Genomic DNA, 26583 nt, shown 5'->3' with positions numbered 1-26583 from the left:
ATTGCAAGTGAAAAATGGTGAACTTCCGACACGGCAGCACACACAGCATGCAGAAAGACCTTTGCATGCATTTTGAAAATGTGGGACCTAGGACCATGTCTCATACAAACCATAGACTGTATATAAAAGATACAAATTAAATTCAAAAACTAACAGATGTACTGGAACACAAACAGGTCTGAACTCAGTACTGAGTCTGAAGCTCCCATGTCCTGAGTAAAAGAACACACCGCTGCTGTAACAGCTGGACAGGGAGGACACAGGCGCAGAGACAGTACCAGTTTAAGAGGGTTTCTTTAGAAGGAATCTGGGGTTTTGGGCCGGTCTCTGGAGTGGGCTGACAGGCATGGGGGTCCAGGGGGAAGTGCCAAGGGGAGAATCCGGGGAGACGAGCAGAGGCAGGCAAGAGCAGTATGTAAACAAAGTGGGCCCATCGCAGCTATGGCAACATGTTCGTTTACAGAGCCTAGGCTGTGTATTAACACCGCATTTTTTCAGCGCGCACACACAGTCCAGACAGGTATCCAATCGTGAGGATATATTCACTGATTTTGACCAAAAGTGATTTTGACAACAAGCATTCTCCAGGATGAGATTTTTTTTCTTCCAGAAGTTGTACAGATGTGTAGGTTTCCCCCTAGTCTGGTGCTGTGAGCCATTGGGACGTGTTAGATTTATGTTTCCAAGTTAATATAAACATCAAGTGTTTGTTTCAGCATTTCTGATAATGCCTCGGGTGACTCACACCATTGCGAGCAAACCGCCTCTCTCCTTTTCCTGCTAAGAAGGTCCACACATGGTTTCACAATCATATGCGAGCTCAAACAGGAACAGTGGATTTACCATTGGCTAATTTGAAAGGGAGTGCTGCTTGAGGGGGAGTAACTCTACACTGACTTTTATTTTCTGTTTGATTCAAAGCCCTCATACACATCCAAATGAAATAGATCTGCAACAACCAGTCCGACTTCCTCAATGTAAGTATTCAAATTCATCCTTGGAAATATTGCCTCTGGAATATACAGCTCCGGAAAAGTGTCTCTCGTTCTTCTATTTATAGGCATAATGTTTGAGTAGATTGAACATTTTGGTTTTATAATTTAAACTACTGACAACATTTCTACCAAATTCTAATAGATTTTTTAAAGAGAATTTCCATTAAGTAATGTAGAGATGAAGATTGAAGAAAAATCCAGACTGGTCTCTTAATTTTTTTCCGGAGCTGTACGCTATTGGGCAAGGCACTGGTCATTTAGATAGTGAACATGCTGATGTGTATTTCCACAGGTGTGAGGAGTAACCAGTGGATGTGTGTGGATGTTTGAAGTGTACCTCAATGGAATAACAACAACAACAGCTGACCACAAACAGTTCTTGTACGGAGGAGTATAATGATCACATGGGTATTACTGCTCTCCTTTTTCTGCATGAGCACACAGGATGTAATTGGCAAAGATCATGGTGAGTGTGACTTCTGCTTACGATACATAGCCTGCTGTTAAAACCAGTGTAAGAGATTGTGTAACAAAAATGCTGTGTTGATAGCTGAAGAATGTTGCCCTACTTGTTGACATTCACCAAAGATTGTAAGTGTATATGCGCAGCCTAATCACTGTCATGATGATGAATTGTGTTTGGTTCAAATAGTGCTTTTTTATTAACTTTTACTGAATAGTATCATACACAGCCTTGGGTCAGTAAACAGGTATGTAAACAAAGGGGGCCCGCCGTAGCTTGAAACATACCGTTCTACAGAGCCTAGGCTTTGTGTTAACGCTGGATTTCCTCTCAGCAAAAGGACAGTACGGACAGGTAGTGGTTGGTGAGGAGATATCCACTGATTTAGACAAAAAAGCGATTTTGACAACAAGCGTCTCTTCGGAATCACTGACTGCACCTTTAAGCTATGTGAACACAGAGGGCTTGTTGCCAATGTATTTATGTGAACTTGTGCCCGCAAGATTAAAGCTATGAGCTGGAGCAGCGATTTGATGTTGGGTTATTTCTTGTTTGATGGTTTTGGTTCATTTGTTCCATTATTTTCTTTTTGTTTTGTCCAAAGATCTGCTTTGTTTTAACCTAGGAGCTTAACATCATAGACAGTGATTGATGCAAAACTGAATATTTATTTTCTGTGGTTAATAGATACAAAATAAGAGGGGGTAGTATTAAAACTATAATATCTCGTGTTCTTTTGTTCGGATGTATGGAAGGTAAAACATAAAGATGACTGGAAAAAAGTTTCAGAGTTCTCAGGTGTTGTTTAATGAAGTGAGATCAGCTGAGTCAGGAAAATACAGTAGGCCTTTGTTTAGATACATCTGTCCCTTCTCTGGCCTCGTTATTCTGGGAAAAAACATCTATAAAACTTACAAGAAGTTTTGTGCTATTTCCCTCCCTTCCAACTGTCCCTGCTCCAGGGCCTTGACATGAGAACATTTTAGATCTTATGAATGTATCGATTGTTCAGTTGATTATTTAAGCGTAAATGTAATTAACATATGGTTGGCTATAACATCATATGATATTGGAATTATTTTTCCTTACAGTAGGACCAGAAACCTTTTCAACATGAACTATATTAAATGAGTTATGTATTTGTTTGTTTTTATTTTATTTATTTCCTTTTTTATTGCTTCTACGTTTTATATTGTGCTTGTGTTATTTTAACACGTTCAATAAATTGACTAAATAAAAAAAAGGGCCAGCCAGAGTCCCAGTAAAGCCATCAGAGCTGCTGTCAAGGTGTGTGTGTGTGTGTGTGTGTGTGTGTGTGTGTGTGTGTGTGTGTGTGTGTGTGTTGGTCTGATGAGCTCCTCACTAACACACACACACACCCTGTTGTCTGTTTGTGGTTCTTTAGTGTGTATTTGAACTTTTTTATTGTGATACTGTGATAACTGATGCACTTTTAAGGAGCTGCTCTCTGAATCTCATTGTACTGTGTATAACGACAATTAAAGTGTTCTACTCTATTCTATTCTCTTCCTTTCTCTCCCAGACTGTGTCCCTGAGAACGTGACCCTCTCTAGTTCACATCAGACCCTCCTGGTCACATGGTCAGACCAGGCCTCATGCGCTGCACTACGTGACCCACTGCACTACCACATGCAGGTTCTCATAGCAGACAAGCCAGTCCATTATGTAAGAGATGATTTGTATTATATGTACTAGGGTTGGGAGGTATAAAGGCATTGCAGTATACCGGGGTATTCAAAAATAGCAACGGTATTCCTTTAATTACTGTGGATACCGCCATAAAAATGCCCTAAGAGAGAGAGTGTGTGTGTGTGTGTGTGTGTATGTGTGTGTCCGTGTGTGTGTGTGTGTGTGTGTGCGTGTGTGTGTGTGTGTCTATGTGTGTGTGTGTGTGTGTGTCCATGTGTGTGTTTATCCGTGTCCATGTCCAGCAGCAGCACCATTGCCTGTGTTTAAAGATATGCCTGTATGTATAGTATCTTCATTATAAGAATGCAGCTTAAAATACCTTACAAGTAAATGACATGCGTTCTTTTCCCTCGTTTTGGAACGGAGATTGTGATGTGTTCAAGTGCTGTCAGTAAAAATGAGTATTTGGCGGAGGAACGTCATAGTGATTAGTTCAATGTTATCTTGTTATAATGTAGCAATGGGAAGCCTATACCAATTTTAGCGGTATTACAGTAAACCAGGGGTATAATCTGGGAAAGGTATTCAAAAAAATGGATACCGCCCAACCCTAATATGTACCAATGTTGAATGACTTCAATGACAATCTCCCCTGTCTTGCTTGGTGAAGGAGGAGTAGTCAAATGAACATTATTATTATACTTCTACTTTGGTTATGGAAATGTTTTTAGGAGGAATTTCCGGTGAAGCCTGAGATAGGATCTACTCATTCCTGGAATTGGACGTCCCCTCTGGCGCTGGAGTGTGCCTCCCATACAGTCAGGCTCCGGTCCCAATACAACAACCACACAAGCCCATGGAGTCAACAGACTCTTCCTGGTTAATAATTCTTACTATTCTTAAACTAAATATGCTCACTTAAATCTCCTTCTAGGAACTTTTAAAAATGTTTGTGAGGCAGCAGTCTCATTTTCCCTCTGATGATCACAAATAACACGCAACAGCAAACGAGACCATCAGTGACAATAGGGGTTTGTATTATATGGTTATTATTAATGAATGTGACTCCAGGCTCGTTTTTATTTTAGTTTTTAACGTTTAACCAAACGATTCACGGCAGGCAGAGTGTTACAGCCTGTTTTTATGAACAGTACTAAATCACAGTTAACCAAGAGACTGTTATCAAGTCAAGTCAACTTTTATTTACAATATGTGTAATATGCAGTGAACTGAAGAAATTGAAAGTGTACAATACAATCTAAGGGCATATTATAATTAGTTTTGCCACTTTAATTCATTTTTCGATCACCAAAAACATTCATTCTTAATTTTTCTTTGCCACATCACTGCATATGTCTTACTACGATTTTCTTTGGCAGGAATAAAGGCCGTAAAACAGCCAGAGGTATTTCCAAAGGACAAACTGTATGAGGTTGGCAGCACAGCCATCTTCTGCTGTGTTCTGCCAGAGGGGGAAAAAAATGTAGCCAGGATGCACCTGAATGCTTCATATATGAACACCACCAAGCTCAGCAATAAGACATACACCTTGACCGCTCAGCTCAACTGGGCCTCGGGTGACAGCGGCACTGATGTCATGTGTCAAGTAGGGAAATACGACTATGGGGCTTGTGCTTATATCGGCTGTAAGTATGTGACCTAGCATTGTGTGAAATGGTGGGATTGTTGCACATCTAAAAATTGTCTATAATGTTCATAAATGTAGTTTTAATTATTTTCCATTGAATTTTTTGGTATTTTTTTTGCCTTTACTCAGATCCACCTGGTGACAAGGAACTTCAGTGTGAAACCCGAAATCTGGAATCAGTGGACTGTCACTGGAAAGTAGGAAGGAAAACACACATACGGATCAAGAGTCGAACTCCATATACACTGCTTGGAAGGTAAAATGAAACCTAGAACTGATGTAGCCACAGGTTGGTGAATAGAAATAGAAGCGGGAGGGGGGTTACAGTGCAGTGCATGGAGAGGCATGAACAACTAGAGAAATCCGGCACACTGTCAGGGCTTTCACACCGACATGGTTATGGTTCAGTTCTGGAGTCTGAGGGTGTATTCACACATGCCGTGTTTAGTTCGGTTGAAACGAACTCAGGTGCACTTCCACCTTTGGTGCGCATCTTTCAGACATGTGTGAATACAGCAATCGCACTCGGGGGCGGACCAAACAAACGATCCGAGACCAAGCTGAAGAGGTGGTCTCGATGCGGTTCCATACGCACTCTGCTGCAGTTCGTTTGTGGTGTGAATTTGTCCGGACTCGATCCGACCCAATTGCAGGAAGCACTGTGCCTTTTCTTTTTTAATAAATCACCGTCAGCTTCACATTATGGGAAAGTGTTGCCGTTGTTGGGAAGATTAGTTGTGGTTTGACCGGGAGCCCGAGCAAATATATTACATTTGATAGACAGGACGTGTAAACATGCTGATGTGTTCAGCGATCAGATGAAGGAGAGGGGAGCGTCTCCCGCACAGTGCCAACAGGTTCACGCTGCGCATTGTATGAAGTGCGTGTTTTTATTTTGCTTCCCATGTTACGGGACCGTCAATACTATCCCCGTGTCAGTTTTCGGAGCAGAGCTGCGCCGAACTCACACAAAGCTGACACACGGCTATATCAGCTGTGTGTCAGCATGAGCCTAGTCTGGCTTGACCACTTCAGCCAGCGTCTATTAAGCGCTGGCGTCGGCAAACAACGCTACGCCTCCATTGGCTGCTTCCCGGGGTTAGCCCCGCCGTAGATGATTGTGATTGGTTTAAAGAAATAAAAACAGGCCAGCCCAGTTTCCCCCCGAATAGACGGCTCTAAACGGAGTGCTTCCAGACCATACTACTTGCTGTAGTTTGGTCTGGCTTTGCGAGACTAGCATGAGCCTATTTCCTCGCGAGCCGTGCGTCCAGCAGCAAAAATACAGTACATATTATGTTTCACATCGTAGGCTACAAGCCACATCATTGACACAGGCCTACATATTATAACCATATGAAACAACAATAATTTTATGTTTTTTTATTTTATTTATAGGCTAGATGTAGGCCTATTTATTTATTATTTTTAACCCTATATCGTATCAGTTATATATTTCGCAGTTTTCACTTCGTGCTTCCTGCTTCTCTCCACCCCAGAATGTCTGTCCAATGAATGAATGACCTCAGATCACGTGTGGTTTTGCTTCGTAATGCTGGTTCACTTGCAAAAGGGGCAATATGAAAGTGGACCACACCAAAAGAAAAAAATCTAAACTCTATTTGGTCTGGACCAAAGCAAGTGAACTAGCGGACCTTCCCAGTGTGAATACACCCTGAGAGCCTTGGTGCTCTGTCCTGAACCAGCCTGTGTTCACACCAGTTTAAGCAGAACCAAAGTGTATCACCTCTGTCATGCTCTTGTGCTTTTTTTGGTACTGTTCTCAAACTTCTCCTGGAAGTCGCTTGAAGCCCAACTCTAACCCTAACCCCCAAACCCTAACCCTCTAACCTTAACCATCTAACCCTAACCCTCTAACCCTAACCATCTAACCCTAACCATCTAACCCTAACCCTAACCCTCTAACCCTAACCCTCTAACCTTAACCATTTAACCCTAACCCTCTAACCCTAACCATCTAACCCTAACCCTAACCCTCTAACCCTAACCCTCTAACCTTAACCATCTAACCCAGGGGTGCCCACTAGGTCGATCGCGAGGGTAGTGTGGGTCGATCGCGTGGCATTCTTAAAAAAAATAAAAAAAATAATTTTTTTTTTTTTTTTTTTTTTTTTTTTTTTTACTATGAAAGAGCGAACGAGCCGTGCGAGCATGCGCCGACGTTCGGTGGAGGGAGAGAGGACACCACTTTCTATTTTGACATACAGTACATATCAGTTTGTTAGCCAGTGAGCTAACCAAAGCTAATCCAAGTCAAGGAAGTGGAGAGGCTTCTGCACTGTGACAAATTCTACTATGTAAAATACAGCCAGAGAGAGGAAGACTGTTCAGACAAACAGACCACCACATATTCTAGTGGGACAGAAGGATTTTTTTTGTATGACTATAATTCTGCCTTTAAGATAAACCTATATGCATGTGTGTATATTTCTTGCTCTTTTAAATTAGAATTGCTTAAGCCTTCCTAGCCTAATACATAACATCACCACCAACAAAAAAATTTATAACAATTATGATATTGTATCGGACAGTATCGGTATCGACCGATATCCAAAACCCAGATATCGGATCGGAACTAAAAATAGTGGATCGGTGCATCCCTAGGTTCATGCAGTTATGCAAGGTACACCAACTTATATTGTACATTAATTTTCAATATGTTTAAATAAATATGTACAGGCTTGTTTGGTTTGCGGTGCAGAACTTTCACTTTTATTTAAGAAGTATTTTATTTATTGGAGACTTTGGTTGTATGCAGCAGTTTTTTCTTTTCTATACTGGAAAATACCTTTAGGCTGCAATTCTGCACACATTTTTCCTCTTAACTGAGAACCGTACCGTACAGAACAGAACAGAACCGTGACTTAAAAACCGAGGTACGTACCGAACCGTGACTTTTGACCCCTAATACTAGGTGGTAGCTCACTTTGACTTGGTCATTTTAAAAGTAGCTCACAAGCTGAAAAACAGTGGGCACCCCTGATCTAACCCTAACCCTCTAACCCTAACCATCTAACCCTAACCCTAACCCTCTAACCCTATCCCTCTAACCCTCTAACCCTAACCCTCTAACCCTAACCATCTAACCCTAACCCTCTAACCCTAACCATCTAACCATAACCATCTAACCCTAACCCTAAGCCCAAATCTCCACCAAGCGTTTGGTTTCCTCAGCAGCACACTGACAGTTTGTCTTTCCTGCTGCCTGGACATGACGGTTCTCAAGAGAAAAACCAAACTGTTTTGGTTCCAGCTGAGAACCAACTTTTTTAGGTTCAGAACCCTTTTATTGTAGGTGTGAACACACCGGCCCGGTTCAAAAGTCAGTTCTGAAACCGGGACCGGCACAGAGCCTATCCGGTGTAAAAGCCCTATCTGTGTCACTGTGAGCAAGGAAGGGTTATAAGAAAAATGTAAAGTTTATGTGCTCTATTCTTTACCGTATCGGCAGTGTAGGTTGCCTGTCTTTTTGTTATGGGAACGAATTAAAGGTGGAGTCAGCGATTCTGGAGAATGCTTGTTGTCAATAATTTTTCTGTCAAAATCAGAGAATATCTCCTCACAATCCGCCACTACATGTAAGTACTTTCATCCAATTCAAGTGTTAATACAAATCCTAGGCTATATACACGGGCTTATTGCTAGCTACGGTTGGCTCCCTTTGTTTTCATAACATCTTTTACATACCCATTTACCTATAGCCTAGGCTGTGTAATTCACACCATATTTTTTACTGATTTTTACAAAAAGTGATTTGTCAACCATAGCATTCTCCAGAATCGCTGACTCCACCTTTAATCAATTAACATGTATCAAGTTCTCTGTGCATTTTGTATTTCCAGTCCGTGTGTAAAGGCCTCTGAGCAGACATGCTCTCAGACAGTGCGGGTGGGTGTCGGTGAGAGAAAGTGGACATTAACAGCAACAAATAAACTGGGGAAGGTGGAGCTCGTAGACATTGCAGACCTGACTAAAAGAGGTATGTGTGTATTTAAAAACATGCTTATTGATATCTCTTTTTAAATCGTTGAATTCAAATGATTGTTTTTTTTCTTTCTTCTTCTGTTTCAGTGCACATGTGGGCTCCAAAGAGAGTGGTGGCTTCGACTGTGAATGCCAGAAATGTCAGCCTGGAGTGGGCCTGGGACGTGCCACAGTACTATAATCTCAGTGTAAAATGCCAAGTGAACATAAGCCATGGTGAAACGTATACCACAGTGAGTTGACGTAAGAGGTTGAGACATAAGCAAGGTTTTTTTTTTTTAAGGCAGTAGTACTTTTTGGAGCTACACTAACTTCCATTCTCGTCCATATTGTTTGTACCCAGAGTGAACACACCGGAGTGGGCCTTCATTCTGCAGTAGTGGTGAATGACTTGATACCAAATTGGACATATGATGTGACGGTACGATGTGGAACAGCGCACGATTTCTGGAAATGGAGCGACTGGAGCATAAAGGTCAACTTCCACACAAGAAGTGATGGTAAGCACATTGGCACATTTTTATTTACAAAGCCTTGACTGGGAAAGCTTCCTCGTTATTTAACAGAAATGCTGCAAATTTCAGACAGGCTTTATCAGACCCGCTCCACTGACATGCTCATGCTTCATGTCCCACAAGCCCAGTCTGAGCTGGGAAAGACAGCTTTTAGCTTCAGTGCCCCTGATTCCTGGAACAGCTTACAGCAACACATTAAAATGAATACCATGATATCTTTTAACCAATTTAAAGCGGCAACGAGTAACATTTAAATATCTTTTAAACAGCCTCATGTTTCCTCTCATAATCATAAATTACCTTTAACAGCAAACGAGACCATCAGTGCAAAGAAAGACGTTTTTATATAGTTTTTATTACTGCATTTGATCTGATCGTACACCCAGTCCGATTTTCGGTTCACGCGTGCATGCTCTATGGTCACATATCTGCATTGGTCGCAGATTTCAGTGTGGCGCAGCAACGTGAATTGAGAAGCCTATGGCTCCAGGTGAGGGAAGGGGAGCGGGAGCCTTGTTTGAGACAGTTGTTTGTAGTCATAATGACTGATAACGGGGCTGAACCATCAAAGAAAAAAAAGAAAATGCAATGAAGAAAAGCTAAAAGGGAGAGTGATAGGCGGGCGGGAGGGCGTTGCCAAGCAAAAAACACAGTTTACTTTGCCTCACCAGCATCATCAGATGACCATTATTCATCTGAAATAGTCATTATTTACAACAACATAAACACATTACCTCATCGTGATCCATAGACAACTAACTAACTGCCATCTCACGGACACGGACTCGTTCAGCTACGTGAGAGGTGACAATGCATCAACTCATTGCAATCAGGTGTGTGTTTAGCACTTACTGGCATTAGTTGATGCTGTGTCACTAACCACTCTCTGGAAGCCGAAAAGAGTCCGGTGCCCTCACACTTTCAACACACGGACACGCACCATATTGCTTCCTGATTATTTGAATCTTGGACTCCCCGCACGAGCTAGAAAACAGCTGGCGTCGTAAAAATACTACCGCTTTTGTTCAAAGGTGTCGCCAACGTGCCGACTTACTCGTAGTAGCTTTAAACGTACTATCTTAAATTACCAAACTCTAACTGTAACTGTTTTAATTAGGCCATATTGTACTTTTACCAATTTTATTTTATTTCCAGCCACTCTACAACTCTGTCTAAAATGTTTCTCTTTACCAGCTTGTTGTGTATTTGCATTGTATATTGTATATAATGTTGATTTTGTTTCTCGACATCATTGCAAATGAGGGTCACGAGTATAAATAAAGCTTAAATTAAAAAATTAAAAAAATAAGTATTGAGGAAAAAGTCAAAGACTAAGCTGTCAACTGATACTGGCATTTTTTTCTGCTCACTGATGGCTCTCTGCCCCACAGTTCCTGATGCTCTTGATGTGTGGATGCAGACCAACGAGAACCAATCAGGGATCATAATCAGTTGGAAAGTGAGTCAGATGAGTGGGGACTGGGTACCAATAGTCATTTATCAATAACCTATTGATAGTTACTGTTCAAGACTTCATGGATTGTTATAAAAACCTATGAAGACTTTCTGACCTTTTCTTTTGATTCATTCCAAAGACAGAAACCTTTAACCCTTTGACAGACAGACAGACAGACAGACAGACAGACAGATAGATAGATAGATAGATAGATAGATAGATAGATAGATAGATAGACTTTATTCATTCCCTCCCAAAATTGTTATACCATCTATAAGAGAAAGTGTTAAACTTATTACATGTCTTATGATAAAGTGTTTCTGAGGATCTGATGCCTATACCTGATGTGCTTTTGTCAGCTAAGTTAAAGTGGTGAATGTTTTTTCCTGTGTGCAGAAGCTCCTGGCCAGTCAGAGCCATGGGAACATCAGTGACTATGCAGTGAGCTGGGCACAGAGCACAGAGGGAGGGGGGCGTAATCCAACCACAGTGGGTCCCATGACACACAGTCTGGCCCTCAATCTGGATACCACTGAAGGCTGGATGGTCACGGTCACAGCCAGGAATATAAACGGCAGCTCACCCCCATCGACCATCACCATCCCCAGCCTCCATCCAGGTATGCATACTACAGATACTATCTATGTGGTATGGAGCTAACAGAGTGATGCATGTTGGCAAACCAGGCCTTAAACCTCCATTCAGTGACCCTGCATTCCAAATCACATACTCTTTCTTTTTACTACACTACATACTAAAGTACAGAAGAGTTTTAAGGCCACAGGAACGGAAAAAAAATCAGATAAGGAAGTTTTTCTTTTTCATTATATTGAGAAATGTCAATAACAAAGAAGAATACTCCAAAATGCTATTGGAGTTAGTGGGGCATTTATGTATTTTCAGCATACTTCAATTGACGTGCATGTATTGGGACATCCTAAATCTTTTTCTGGCATACTAAATAGTATGGAAGTATGGGGATTGGAATGCAGGGTGAGTTTCTGACCAGTTAGAAAACAGCACAATTGTAAGCTAGCATATCACCACAAAACTATAGCAGTGGAGGAAATGCTCCCACACTTGGTAACACTTTATAATAACTATCTGTTGTAACTTGTTAATAGATCATTAGTAAACTCTTAATTAATGATTTATTAATGATTTGTTAAGTGTTTGTTAGCAGTTTGTTAAGGATTTATAACAATGCCTTACAGACAGTTAATAGACCAGCAATAAACTTTTAGTTAATTGGTTATAAATGACTTGTTAAATGACAGTTAACCGTTTGTTAAGGATTTATAACTGTGCTTTATAGCATCGCAAAGGGCCATTAGGACGGATAATCCATGACATTGCCGTGATGTATGGACATTAAATGTCCATCTGAAATTCTGTTTATCCAGTGTTTACCACAAAAAGTTCCCAAACCTCATGGGTTTGTATGTTGTTGTATACTTTTGTATACTACTGTTATGCCATGTGATGACTCAGTATGTGTGTTTCTATAGATTAAACACAATGTTCAACATTTCATCTGTGGTGTTTCTTTGGTAAAAAACAGTACACAGAACAGCCTATGGGTGGAACAAGGTTGAGGTACAAAAATTTGATATTTTAAATATCATGTCAAATTTCTGTACCTTGAACTTGTTTCACCCATGTGCAGTTTTACAAAGTTTCACTGGTATTAGTAGAAGTAGAACAATCTATTAACAACTGATCTGTAAAGTGTGAGTTAATATATTAGTTAAAGGCCTACTTCACCGGTGGGAATATGAAGGTGTATTGAATTCTGAGATCCTATGTAGTATAAATGTGCAGTTTTTTTAAAAATTGGTTCATCCTAGCCTGAGAAAAGGCAGAAACAGTGTTTTTTTTAAACCCTATATTTCTCTTTCTCGTGACATCACAGAAAGAGAAATATAGGGTTAAAAAAAACTTACTTTGTAAATATTACTGTGATGTCTTTTACTGTGACATCACAGTAATATTTACAAAGTACGCTTTTTTTAACCAGTTTATATTACATACAGAGATATGATTTAGTCACGAGAAAGAGAAATATAGGGTTAAAAACACTCTTTCTGCCTTTTCTCAGGCTAGGATGAACCAATTTAATTTTTTTTTGCACATTTATACTACATAGGATCTCAGAATTCAATACGACTTCATATTCCAACTGGTGAAGTAGGCCTTTAAGTATTAGTTAATAGTTTATATATGTTATTGGGACGTTATTCTAAAGTTGCAACTATTCCTCATTTACAAACAATTAATAAATGAGGAATAGTTGCAACTTTAACCAAAAAACTTACTTTGTAAATATTACTGTGATGTCTTTTACTGTGACATCACAGTAATATTTACAAAGTACGTTTTTTTTAACCCTATATTTCTCTTTCTGTGATGTCACGAGAAAGAGAAATATAGGGTTAAAACAACACTCTTTCTGCCTTTTCTCAGGCTAGGATGAACCAATTTCAATTTTTTTGCACATTTATACTACATAGGATCTCAGAATTCAATACACCTTCATATTCCCACCGGTGAAGTAGGCCTTTAAGTATTAGTTAATAGTTTATATATGTTATTGGGACGTTATTCTAAAGTTGCAACTATTCCTCATTTACAAACAATTAATAAATGAGGAATAGTTGCAACTTTAGAATAACGTCCCGATAACACATATAAACCATCATCCCCCTTCCAAAAAAAGCGGTCCCCCAAGATAAAAACGACTATAGGCCTGTTGCTTTGACCTCCATTGTAGTCAAGTGCTTAGAGAAGCTAATGGTGGGGAAGCTGAAGTCAAATATAAACGGACATTTAGATTCATATCAGTTTGCCTATAGAGATAACCGTGGCACTGATGATGCAATCCTCACTATAACACATTCAGTCCTGCAACATCTTGAGAACCCCAAGGCTTATGCCAGATTATTGTTTGTTGACTTCAGTTCCGCCTTTAATACTGTGCAGCCACATATCCTTCTCAGTAAACTTCAACAGATGTCTGTTAATCCATATATCATCAGATGGTATCACTCTTTTTTAACTAACAGGACCCAACAGGTTAGAGTGAACCAGACAACATCCCAGTCAAAAGTAATAAGTACAGGTGTTCCTCAAGGGTGTGTAAGTTCTCCTCCCTTATTCACAGTATATACTAATGACTGCATCAGTAGGCATCCTAGTGTCTCTTTTATTAAATTCTCGGATGACACTGCCATTCTGTGTCTTATGGATAATGATACGAACACCCTTGTTTATAAGCAGGAGGTAAACAACTTTGTACGGTGGTGTGAGGACCATCACCTCACAGTTAACACAAAAAAAACTGAAGAAATGGTGTTTGACCCAGGTCATGTGGGGGACCACACTCTGTTACTTATTCAAGATGCTAACATTGCTCAGGTTGATTCGTACAAATACTTGGGCGTGCATATTGACAATAACTTATCCTGGAGTGTCCATGTAAATAGTGTGTGCTCTAGGATCCAGCAGCGACTTCACTTTTTACGAAGGCTCAGGGTGTTTGGTGTCCAAAGGAAGGTGATGCTGCTTTTCTATCGTTCGGTGATCGAAAGTATAATTCGCTATGCAATCTCTGTTTGGTTTGGTAATTTAACTGTGAAGTGGAAGACTCAAATCAACAGATTGGTTCTCACAGCATTGAAAGTGATGGGAGTGAGGGAGCACCCCACTCTCCAAGCAATATTTGAGGAAACAGTACTTAGACAGGCTAGGAAAATAATTGCAGACCCCTCTCATGTCTTACATTCTGAGTACGACCTGCTACCCTCAGGCAGACGGTACAGAGTCCCAGTTAAATGCAAGAAAAGATATTTGAACAGGTATAAATTTTCATTCATTCCACTATCCGTTACTCTGTTGAACTCAGGCCGTTAGTAGAATGCCATTTGTAGATCTGTATGTATGTATGTATGTATGTATGTATGTATGTATGTATGTATGTATGTATGTATGTATGTATGTATGTATGTATGTATGTATGTATGTATGTCTGTATGTATGTATGCACTTTATCATTGCACTGTCAGCACTTGTGTGCTAGGCACTGTATTTTTCTATATAGTATTCTATTTTTCTACTGTCTTGTTGTGTTATGTGTTATGCAGCAGTCTGTACGTCTAAGACAAATCTCCTTCGGGACAAAATAAAGTAATCTTGAATCTTGAATCTTGAACTATTAACTGATACTTAATAAGTCATTAGTAAGTAATTCACTACTAGCTTGAAAATTATCTATCGGCTATCTATAAAGCACAGTTATAAATCCTTAACAAACGGTTAACTGTCATTTAACAAGTCATTTATAACCAATTAACTAAAAGTTTATTAATGGTCTATTAACTGTCTGTAAGGCATTGTTATAAATCCTTAACAAACTGCTAACAAACACTTAACAAATCATTAATAAATCATTAATTAAGAGTTTACTAATGATCTATTAACGAGTTACAACGGATAGTTATTATAAAGTGTTACCAATCTTGCTACTTGGTTTAAAGTAATACAGTACCTGTTTCTAAATAAAGCTCATTTAAATGATTAAAGTAGAAAGTGCCATAAATATACAGTATATACAGTATAAATATAAAAAAAACAATGTTGGGATGGTTTGTCAATGAGGAAAATGTCAATGATAAATGTGCTTGTCTTGGTAGTAAAGATAATACCAGCATATGATGTGGGGGCCTTTTCCAAACATTTCATCGTCTTTCGTTACTGAGTTTGAAGCTCTATGGTCGTTTTATGCTCCACAGTGACGTTTGCGTCAAAGATTGTTCTTGAGTTCTAGGATCTTTTAAGATTGGGTTCAGTTGTGAGCGAGAAATAATAGCCACGTCACCTACGACCATATGTTTATGTCAGATTTGTCCACTCGTAGGCTCAGTCACTACTGCATTTTTATTTATAAGGCCATACTGGATGTGCTACCTAGCTATTTAAGCTCCCTTATGGTGTGGAAAAGTGCTGGTCCACACTTTTTACGTTCACAGGACTCGGTGTTGCTTTCTGTCCCCAATGTACGGACAGAACACTGTGTGGAATACACCGCAGAAAGACCTAGGACTTGTTGAATTAATTTTGTTTAATGCTTTTAAGTTGAAAATGAAGGACATTGAGCTTGACTCTCTAAGATGTCAGTGTTTTAAATAGTTTTTTTTTCCTGGTTACAGAAATGGGTCTATAAGATTGTTGCAGTGTGAATTGATTTCTTAATTGTTTAGTGCTATTTTAATTTTGACCCTGTGTGTTTGTCTGTAACTGTGGTTCATTGTGCTGCTGCCTGTCTTGGCCAGGTCACCTTTGAAAAAGAGTTTTTCTCCTGGTTAAATAAAGGTTAAATAAATAAAAAATAACTTTTACACAATCTTCCTTTTCAGACAGGACAATAGTGCTGTCTAAGATCTATGGCAGTGTTGGTGGCTTCTCCCTGCGCTGGTCTGCTAGCACTGCAGCCAGCTGTGGCTACACAGTGGACTGGTGTCCTACCGTAGGGAACTGCAGTGTGGAGTGGATCAGAGTGCCTCCCAATCAAACTAATGCCAGGATAGTTTCAAGTAGGTCCCTTTCCTTCACCTCAAAACAGTAGCACCAATTTGTTTCTTAATTTAGGATCCTCATTAGCTTCTGCATTAACACATTACAATACAACGTTAAAGGAGAAGTAAGTGATGTATGTTTTGTTAATATGAGTGTTAAATCACTCTATTATCATACAGCAATCACTTAAACAGTATGCACAGTTCATAACATAGGTCTCCCAGTCATTCAGCTTTGCAGTAAGTGCCCGTTGAAATTTAGAGGATCCCGCTCGTTTTATCCAATTAGGAGACAGAGCGCTATAAAGAGGCGGGTCTCTGTGCCTGTGAACGATGACCCGCTGCTCTCCATCACTGTACTATCTGACGAAGACGGCTGTGTGTTCATGTGGTGGTGACGTAGGGACGAGGGAGGGGAACGCTAACTGCAGTCACTGACAGGAAGTTAACTAAAAGGACCATATCACTTACTGAACCTTTAATAAGACAAAATAGAACATCGTAAGACAAAGACTAACACAACACAAAGGCATTGTTTCATAACACATGTAAGATAAGGACAAAATACAGAGAAGAGGTAGACAGACAGACAGCACAGCTCTACCAGTGCAGCCGTATGTGAAGTCTGTTTCATTATGTACAGTACATACCAAAATCCAACTTCTCATATGGTCCATTTCCCATTCTTGAAACATTTGACTCTCTAACTCATCGTTTGGACCTCTTCATGTCATTTTCAATGTAACCATCTAAATCATAAAATGGTCCATTCTCTACTGAACATTCAAATTTGATCATAAGCATGATCAACAAGTTGTACAATAGTCCAACACAGAAACAGTCTAAATGCTTAATAAACTTTCACTTAAATATTAGGCCTAATCAAAATATGGACATTAACACCCTCCAGGACGATATGATGTAATCATACATTCATGTTTAACACGTTTTAGAGAGAGTTTTAAGCCAACATTCTATCATTAAACATCACCTGTGTAACATTACATTTCCCTGTGTAACCATTCTTTTTGTTATTTTGCCACCACAGAGAACTTTAAAGACGGACTGAGATACACATTGTCAGTGTATGCCTGCACACAGGGCGCTCCAGTGCTGCTAGAAAGAAGAGAGGGCTATGTCCGCCAGCAGAGTAAGATTGAATTGTTTGACTTTTATGTGGCGCCGTTTGCTTAATAATTAAAAGCGTTAGTGCCTTATAAAACTCTCCATGTGTCCTAATACCCATACTTTCCTACTATTTAGTATGCCAGTAAAAAAGATTTAGGATGTCCCAATACATGCACGTCAATTGTAGTATGCTGAAAATACATCTATGCCCCACTAACTCCAATAGCATTTTGGAGTATTCGTCTTTTTTTCTTGACATTTCTCGACATAATGAAAATAAAATCTTCCTTATCCGATTTTTTTTCTCTCTCCTGTGGCTCTAAAACTCTTCTGTACTTTAGTATGTAGTGTAGTAAAAAGAAAGAGTATATGATTTGGAACGCAGGGTTTGTCTAACAGTGTTTCACCCATGTTTACATCACGTCAGGTATAGCCGACGGCCTGTTTAAATCATTGAAATGGAAACAGATGGATTCAGATGTGGAGGTGTCCTGGGACCCTGTACCGCTAAGAGAACAGACTGCCTTCATCACAGGCTACGTTCTGTATGGTTTGAACGACACAAACAATATGGTCGTCAATGTCAGCACAGGTATTGTGACACCCAGTTGTTTTTATATGATAAGTCAAAAATTATACTCTGAAAGGATATATTCTCATCTCCTGATCCATTTTCCATACATTAATTGAGGTGACTGTAGCTCAGGTCGGCCAATGATCAAATGGTTGGCGGTTCGATCCCCGCCCTACCCCTTGTGTCATGTTTGTTGTGTCTTTGGGCAAGACATTTCACCCACCTTGCCCTGTGTGAATGTCGATAGTTAGCCTGCTATCGGTGTGTGAATGGTAAAGTGTAAATGGGAACAGGTCCCCTTGCAAAAGATTCTCCGTTCTCAATGGGATTAACCTGTATAAATAAAGGTTAAAAAAAGCTACTTAAAGGGCACTATGCAGTTTCAGGGGAATGGGGGTTTGTTTACATTTGCAGAGCCTACAGTAAATTAGTAAGACATACTTACTGACTCTACATGTAATTCTTAGTATTTAATAATTCTATCATCGTATATATCAAAACCAAATCATTTCGAGGCACCTGGAACCAAAATGTAAGACTTGAATTATTTTTGTAAACCAAAAACATGGGCCCGGTTGCTGTAAACAAAAAACAGTGAAACAGTAACTTTTCAGGATAGCTTTTCCAATTTCAAAAAATGTTCCAGGGATAAAAAATGTTCCTGTGAGGAAAGTTTGTTTATACAGTTATGGAAATATGTTCACCTCGTTACACCCCAAAGTTCCATAGTGCACCTTTAAATGGTACATGTTACATAGGGTGACCTAACAATGGTGATACATGATGACCTTGATGGTTTTTTCAGTATGAGTATTAGTAATGGAAATCTCTTTGTCTTGGCTTAGATGATCCTGTGGCCACCAGCCTGACAGCAAGACACCTTAACATTGGTTCCTACACATTCACAGTGAAGGCAAAGACAGCAGCTGGAGAATGTGGCACTTCAACCATTACTGCCACATTGAATTCATTGAGTATGTTGGTTCTTTTCCCCGTTCAGACCACTATTTATACTATTTTAAACCAATTGAAATCAAATCAAATCAAATCAAATCAAATCAAATCAAATCAAATCAAATCAAATCAAATCAAATCAAATCAAATCACGCCTTTTGTTTCCTTATTTGTCCGTCTCATCTGGGCTGTTTGACTTTAACTCTCCAGGTGATTACCTGATCCAGATAGTCCTCATATCACTGCTCACTGTGTTTGGTCTCCTTTCCATCATCACTGTCCTTTGCTACCGACACTGGACATGGTAAGCTATAGTCAACACATTCATTCACTTGCTTTTTACCTGTATCTATGTATACTCAGTCTGCATGTTGTTATGCCCTTACACTGTACACTTGACATTTTCACAGTTTTGCCTTACCTTTTGCACTATTTAGAATCTATTTATTGTATATATCACTTGTCTCATCTTATTGCATCATGGGTCGGAGAGTAACGTAATTTCGATTCCTCTGTATGTCTGGCACATATTGCAGAAATAAATAATAAAAGTTGACGTGACTTCTTTCCCTATGCAATTTTTTACAAGTGTATCCTGTGATTGTGCCGTTTGAATGAGTGTGTGTGTGTGTTGTTGCAAAACGGTTTTTATTTTCATGCATTTTCTTACCTCCACAACAGTATCAAGCGGACGGTCTATCCTCCAATCCCAAAGCCAGTGTTGACTATCAAGTGGCTGGCATCAATGGTAGGTTCTCACGACCATGTTTAAAAGGGTCAATCCACTCATTTTACTGAGACACGCAAAACAGCTGTACTCTGTCTTCTGTTGTCTGCAGGGCACTGTGTAAAGTCCTAGGGAAACCACCCTGATGATGTCACAGTGATGTCATCATTATCATCTTGTTGTCAACCACTGTTGAATGGATAGCCAAGAGATTTAGTATAAATATTTACCATCCCCTGAGGATCCTCCAATCCCATCCCATTGCTATTTCCTCTAGAACCCGCCCTTGAGATTGACCTTTGTGGTTTTACAGTGAAATTTCACAATAACGTTTGGACGGATTGCCATGAAATTGAGTTCACACGAGAATGTCCCCTCAAGTTTATTTGTTATAACGTTGGTGTCTTTTAATCTAGCTCAGTTATGAGCTTCAAATTTAGATTCATCCATTACTTTTTTCTAAGACCAAATACCTGTTAAACCAATGAAATCCCCATCGGCCTCATTTCTGCTTGCTAACATGTTCAACTGAGATGGTAGTAACACAGCGTGGATTATCCTCCAAACATCAGTATGTAGCATTTGGTTCAACGCTCCTTTGTGCCCTCAGGAGTGTAGCTTCACAGAGCTGTAAGCATAGCTGTATCCAGTGGCGCAAAACGTGGGTATGCACTATATGCGGCGCATAGGGGCTCCGCACGAGAGGGGCGCCAAAGCGATCGGGGGAAAATTATTGTGAGTCGGCATTTTTTCTGTATTTAAAGGCCTACTTCACCGGTGGGAATATGAAGGTGTATTGAATTCTGAGATCCTATGTAGTATAAATGTGCAATTTCTTTTTTAATTGGTTCAACCTAGCCTGAGAAAAGGCAGAAAGAGTGTTTTTTAACCCTATATTTCTCTTTCTCGTGACATCACAGAAAGAGAAATATAGGGTTAAAAAAAACTTACTTTGTAAATATTACTGTGATGTCACAGTAAAAGACATCACAGTAATATTTACAAAGTAATTGTTTTTGCACATTTATACTACATAGGATCTCAGAATTCAATACACCTTCATATTCCCACCGGTGAAGTAGGCCTTTAACAGCGTCTGATATGATATGATCAATAAGAGAGGCATTGATAAGGCGCCCCCCGCTCCTTCGACAGTAGATAAGATTCCCAGGTAGTGTAAACTAGTACAGCAGGTTTTTCTTTGGAGCTATGAGTGTAACAACAAAAAAATGTTTCTGAGGAAAGGTTTTATGCGGGTGAGCTGCAGGGCTTATGTACATGTATAGTGTTTGAAGTATGTTGTACAATGCTAAGTATGATGTACAAGGCTAAGGAAGGGTGTGGGGGGGAGGGTGGGGTGGGGTGGGGGCTCACCACAAAGCATCACAATTCAGAATCCCCAAAAGCATTACAATTCAGGATCGGTTTGAATAGTGTGTAAGTTACACATACAGTATTACAGGAAGCATGAGGTACAATACCTTTAAAGAAGCTTTTCTTTGTCAGGAAAGAGTGATTTTAAAAACCTGTGTGGAAAATGGAGTGTAACATCTCACACTAGAGGAAACAAGCAAAGATAAAGCAATGGCACATTTCTGCCTACTCCTTTACTGTCATGAAAAGCATCCCGGGCACCCATTGGATCAACCTGCAAAGCAGCATCCGGGTGCAGCATTCCAGACATACATACAAGGGGGTTGGAATCTTTTACATGCAGAGGGTGGATGGGGGCTCCACTTGAAAGCATCTATAGATACTATGCCTGCCTGCCTGACTGAGAGAGAGAGAGAGAGAGAGAGAGAGAGAGAGAGAGAGAGAGAGAATATAATAGTTTATTGTAAGGGAATTTGGTGCAATAGATTGGTGGCTCTAAGTTTTTTTGTCTTATTTAATGCCTTTTCTCTCTCTTTCACTTGAAAAGAAAGTTTTATCAACAAGCTGGTTTTTCCAATTTAACCGTTTTTCTGAGCTGTTTTTTAAAGTTTTTCTTAGTAAATACCTAGAGAGAGAGAGAGAGAGAGAGAGAGAGAGAGAGAGAGAGAGGGAGTAAGGTCTCCTTACAGAGGCAATGTGCAGACTCACAATCTCAGTAGATTAAAATGTATAAATCACTTAATATGAAAAGACTGAGGTTAAGTTTGTCTTAGTTTCTGTTTCCAATTCACTGAACAAGATGATGGATTGGCTTGGATGCATCTCAGTCTAAAGAGAGATGTTAAGGTCCTGATCAGACAGTAGATAAGATTCCCAGGTAGTGTAAACTAGAACAGCAGGTTTTTCTTTGGAGCTATAAGTGTAACGACAAAAAAATGTTTCTGAGGAAAGTTTTTCTGCAGGTCAGCTGAAAACATGAGTTAGTCAGCCAACCTTCTCTGCCTACGTAAGGTCTCCTTACAGAGGCAGAGAAGGTTGGCTGACTAACTTGTTTGTCTCCTTTTACTATTCATTTGAACTGAAATAAAAGTTTTCTTTGTCTTTAATTCTCTTCACCAGAGTTCACCAAATTGCCCATTTTACATGTTCAAATCACAAAAAATTCTGGGGGGTTTTTGGACATGTTACCTTTTTCATGGCTTATGAGTTTGCATGCCAGACACTAGTGAGGCCACAACAACATAAATGCCCAGTATGGTTTTAATTTTTGCTTACCAACTGTGTCCTTTACTTTTGGGGAAATCAGTGCAGGCAGACATGACATGGTTGAGCCGATCACCTGCTCTAATATGCAACTTAAAATGGAGGTCTGGGGGGGGGGGGGGGGGCGCCTGGCAAGTGTCTGCATACCCCACAGAAAGTGGGTAGTTGCGCCCCTGGCTGTATCAGTCTGATCTTACTATGTCTCTTATGAGTAACCCAAGAAGTGCAATGTTAAAACTGTGGAATATCCCTTTAATTGGGTCAAAATCAAGTTTAATATAATTAGATAGATAGATAGATAGATAGATAGATAGATAGATAGATAGATAGATAGATAGATAGATAGATAGATAGATAGATAGATAGATAGATAGATAGATAGATAGATAGATAGATAGATAGATAGATAGATAGATAGATAGATAGATAGATAGATAGATAGATAGATAGATAGATAGATAGATAGATTGATTGATTGATTGATTGATTGATTGATTGATTGATTGATTGATAGATAGATAGATAGATAGATAGATAGATAGATAGATAGATAGATAGATAGATAGATAGATAGATAGATAGATAGATAGATAGATAGATAGATAGATAGATAGATAGATAGATAGATAGATAGATAGATAGATAGATAGATAGATAGATAGATAGATAGATTGATTGATTGATTGATTGATAGATAGATAGATAGATAGATAGATAGATAGATAGATAGATAGATAGATAGATAGATAGATAGATTGATTGATTGATAGATAGATTGATTGATAGAAACTTTGTGGATCCCAAACCAAATGTTGACATCCAGTAGCAGCGATCATACGTAATAACAGAAAACAATTGATTTATAGGTTATTATGATCATTGTTGCACTCTAAACTATACCATCCCTAATTTCTATGATATGTGATGACATTGTGTCTGTTCTCCCAGGGTGAAGGTAGTTCTCGTCCATTACACGTGGATCAGTGTCACCACATTCAAACGGATGTTATGGATGTTCTGGAGCAGCTGCATTGTAACTCGGAAGCACCGGTGAACGGTTACATCAGAGGGGAGAACATGCCTTGGGTTTTTACACAAACTCCAAAGGGTTACTACAACCAGCCTATCATCACCATCCCATCTCAGTCACCATCTCCGTTCAGAGGTGTGATTGCTAACCCATCATACTACAACCCGATGATGCAGACCCTGAATCAGCAGTCTGGGCCTGTAGAGAGATGCTCCGATGGATACCAGCCTCACAGTACCACAGAAACCCTCCCTGTGAACCCTAAGGAAGAGGGTCCAGACACTCCTATGTTCTGTGTCCTCACATACCATTTTGTTACCCCAACCTTTCCAGAAAGCTGCTGAACACACAGCAGCCTCTATAGTATGAATGGATGAAAGACAATTGTTGTTATTATGTGTACCGGTTCCACCTCATAACCACCAAATTTTAAAGCAATAGTGCATATTTTTTGATATGACGGTGACATTCAAGCAAGTGCCAAATTAGTTGACACAACGTTGATTAGGCAGCTCCTCCCTGTGAGCAAATGCACAGCTGAACAAGTTGGGGTTAATATCAGGTTAACTGGGATTTTATTTTGCGTCAAGTCAAGATTCAGCTTGAGATAAGTCCTTGACGTATTCTCATACTTCTCACTTATTTGTGTACATTATTTAACTGCAAGTCTACAATTACAGATTTGATTTTGTTATTTTCTTTATACTATAATAATAGGACAATGCACTAGGACAACGTTTCATTAAGCTGTCTACACTACATTACTCTGCTTATGTTTGGATCTGGAGCTTTGGTCTAAATGATAGCCAAACATGTCTCAGGGCGTTTTTAGAAAACCAGGGGAAGTGGTGTTTGTACAGTTGTGTTTTCTTAGTTTCTTTCTTAGCCCCTTTCACACACGCACTGTGACTCTGAAATGATCCAGAGTCAGGGTTAGGAGCAGGGTATGGGCGTAAAATACTGTGTGAATCTGTCCCACACCCACAATCTCCTGCTGTGTGCTGCATGTGTGCAATGGTATATCTGGACTTGATACTCATTACTTCTTGTCTTTTCCACCAGTAGCGGTTTTAGTTTGTGATCTTATCTGATCTTGCCTATGTTTTAACAATGGCATTTAGTAAGGGGAGGGGCGGGGGCACTCACACCTGGCGAAGTTGCCCCATAACGTGCCCAAGCATGATATACCCTGACCTGGATGACAGAGAATCTTCAATAGTGTTTACTGTTACTCCTGCTGTTTCATGAGTGATCACTGCTGAAAGAACAATAATGTGAATACTTTTGTTTGATATAAAGTTTGGACTGTAATGTAATTTTGCCAATGCAGTTAGGTTATAAATGTGTTTATAATTACAACAGGGCATTAAGGTTATAAATGTGTTTATAATGACAACAGGGCATTAAAGTTGTACATAGTTACTGTATGGATCTCAAAATACATGTGTTGTCTTCATTTGGGGTTATTCATGTCTGCCAATAGGTCTCACACACAATACAAGCTCTCTATGAAGTAAGATTGGGGATCCATGCCAGTCTGTAATTCAATTGAATTGAATTGACTACATTTATTTCAGACATATAGGGGAGAGTGGCCTAAGTTGTGCATTTTGGAAGTTGTGCCACCCCTTGTTTCTAGAAAACCGTGGAAGAAATTGGAAATGTGACCACATATTTAAGAAGAGCCATCCATTTGACTCATCCTGTAAAGAAGGGAGACCCAAGGAATAAGATATAAGCACATTTAAGCTAAAAAAACTGTGTTTTGCCTTTCAAAGTAACATTTCCATGATCAAGGTTTTTTGATTATTGTGTCTGAACACTCATAGACAAGTTTGAAAACATTTGACACATGTTTTAGTGCTTTGGTATGCTACATTTTGAGTCTATACAGTTAGCACAATGTCAGCCCTAAATTGCTGCATCATGCTTATTATCCAAAATTCTGGGATTGGGGTGATTTGTGCCAAAGGGCCTAGGTGAGTTATAAGTAAGTAAGTAAGTAAAATGTATTTATAAAAGCACATTTATGACAGTTTGCACTGTCCCAAGTGCTGTACATAGTGCATTCAGTAGGTAAACAATGAAGGTAAAATAACAATAACCAAAATAAAAGACGTAAAGCCCATACATCCACATAAACACAGATAGTAGTGCAGAGGTAAGATAGTTAATGGGGAGGAAACACCATGGTGTACATATGGGTTTTGAGCCTTGATTTAAAGGCAGAAATGTAGGGGAATCACATTTGTCAGGTGGAAGTTGGTTCCACAAGCACGGAGCAACTAGTGCAAAGTACATTTCTGAGAGTTGTGCCAGTGGCATGGCTGTATACGCTGGTCACCAAAAGAAAGTGATTGTCTACAGTAGCTCAGAAGAGAGTGACATCTCAATTCCACTTAACGACACCACTGATGAGAGTTCAGATGGCCAGAAAGATGATGATGGTGACTTTGTCATTGTGAGCTTTGCAGGTAAAACCATTAGATCTGCGCCCTTGTTTAAGAAAATTGACCTTCAATCTTTGTCAACTATTTACTTTAAATACACCTTAAATAAGTGATTGTCTAATGGATTTGTCTTGCATTACAGTTTATGAGATAAATAGCAATGGCACAATTCACCCCATGGTATTCTCTCCAACCGCACTACTTACACCACACCGGGGGAAAGTTGTGCAACAAGACAACTTTTTTTCCGAAAGCTATATTTCTTCACAAAAAAAAAATGTTAAAAACAAGTTCACAAATAAGAAAAGTAAAAAGCGTGTTACAACATATAATCGATTAACCAACATGGCTGAAAAGGAGCAGATGGTATGATTGTATTTAATCCTATACCCCTAACCCCCTGATAGCACGCTTTGGAAAACAAAATCTATTTGTGACTTCAGTTCAGTAAGGATTATGAAATAAATGTGTAAAGGCTTTTCTTGTAAGTGTGAGTCACAGTGGTCCAGCCAGACATGTTTCACTCTTGCAATAGTTTGGTATGCAGTGTTGGGCAAGTTACTTCAAAAGCGTAATGCGGTATTTATTACTTATTACTGTCATTTCAAAGTAGTTAGTTACATTACAATATTACTGTCTTTGAATTGTAAGGCATTACACTACTTTTACATTACTTTTGCATTACTTTCACCAAAATAACATGAAATATGGATTTGGTGTTCTCAATAGATCTTCTTGTGTTCAATGCAGCTCATTACACAGCAGGAGGTGACATGGTATG

The 26583-nt window shown here is 39.4% G+C and overlaps 1 protein-coding gene across 1 annotated transcript; it reads left to right on the top strand.

The window, feature by feature from the left end:
* Positions 1–837: 837 nt before the first annotated feature.
* On the top strand, positions 838–24776 carry LOC307265102 (leukemia inhibitory factor receptor-like). Its single transcript, XM_080046679.1, has 18 exons — positions 838–977; positions 1288–1461; positions 3002–3144; positions 3840–3987; positions 4488–4754; positions 4886–5012; positions 8620–8756; positions 8849–8994; positions 9105–9261; positions 10668–10735; positions 11129–11351; positions 16144–16320; positions 17351–17452; positions 17858–18022; positions 18850–18978; positions 19169–19262; positions 19640–19706; positions 23271–24776. The coding sequence occupies exons 2-18, from the start codon at positions 1392–1394 to the stop codon at positions 23694–23696; spliced, it is 2646 nt and encodes an 881-aa protein (XP_079902805.1). The 5' UTR covers positions 838–977; positions 1288–1391; the 3' UTR covers positions 23697–24776.
* Positions 24777–26583: the final 1807 nt, after the last annotated feature.

This window comes from Ammodytes marinus (genome assembly GCF_949987685.1).
Source record: "Ammodytes marinus genome assembly, chromosome: 18".
Taxonomy (NCBI): Eukaryota; Metazoa; Chordata; class Actinopteri; order Uranoscopiformes; family Ammodytidae; genus Ammodytes; species Ammodytes marinus.
Note: the sequence above shows the minus strand (reverse complement) of the source record. Positions and strands in the feature narration are given on the sequence as shown.

Excerpts from the sequence above, each read along its gene's own strand:
- LOC307265102 (XM_080046679.1), top strand. The coding sequence starts at position 1,392 with ATGATCACATGGGTATTACTGCTCTCCTTTTTCTGCATGAGCACACAG. Across the intron at positions 4,755-4,885 it reads GGCTTGTGCTTATATCGGCT|ATCCACCTGGTGACAAGGAA; the intron begins GTAAGTATGTGA and ends GCCTTTACTCAG. Across the intron at positions 19,263-19,639 it reads TGCTACCGACACTGGACATG|TATCAAGCGGACGGTCTATC; the intron begins GTAAGCTATAGT and ends CCTCCACAACAG.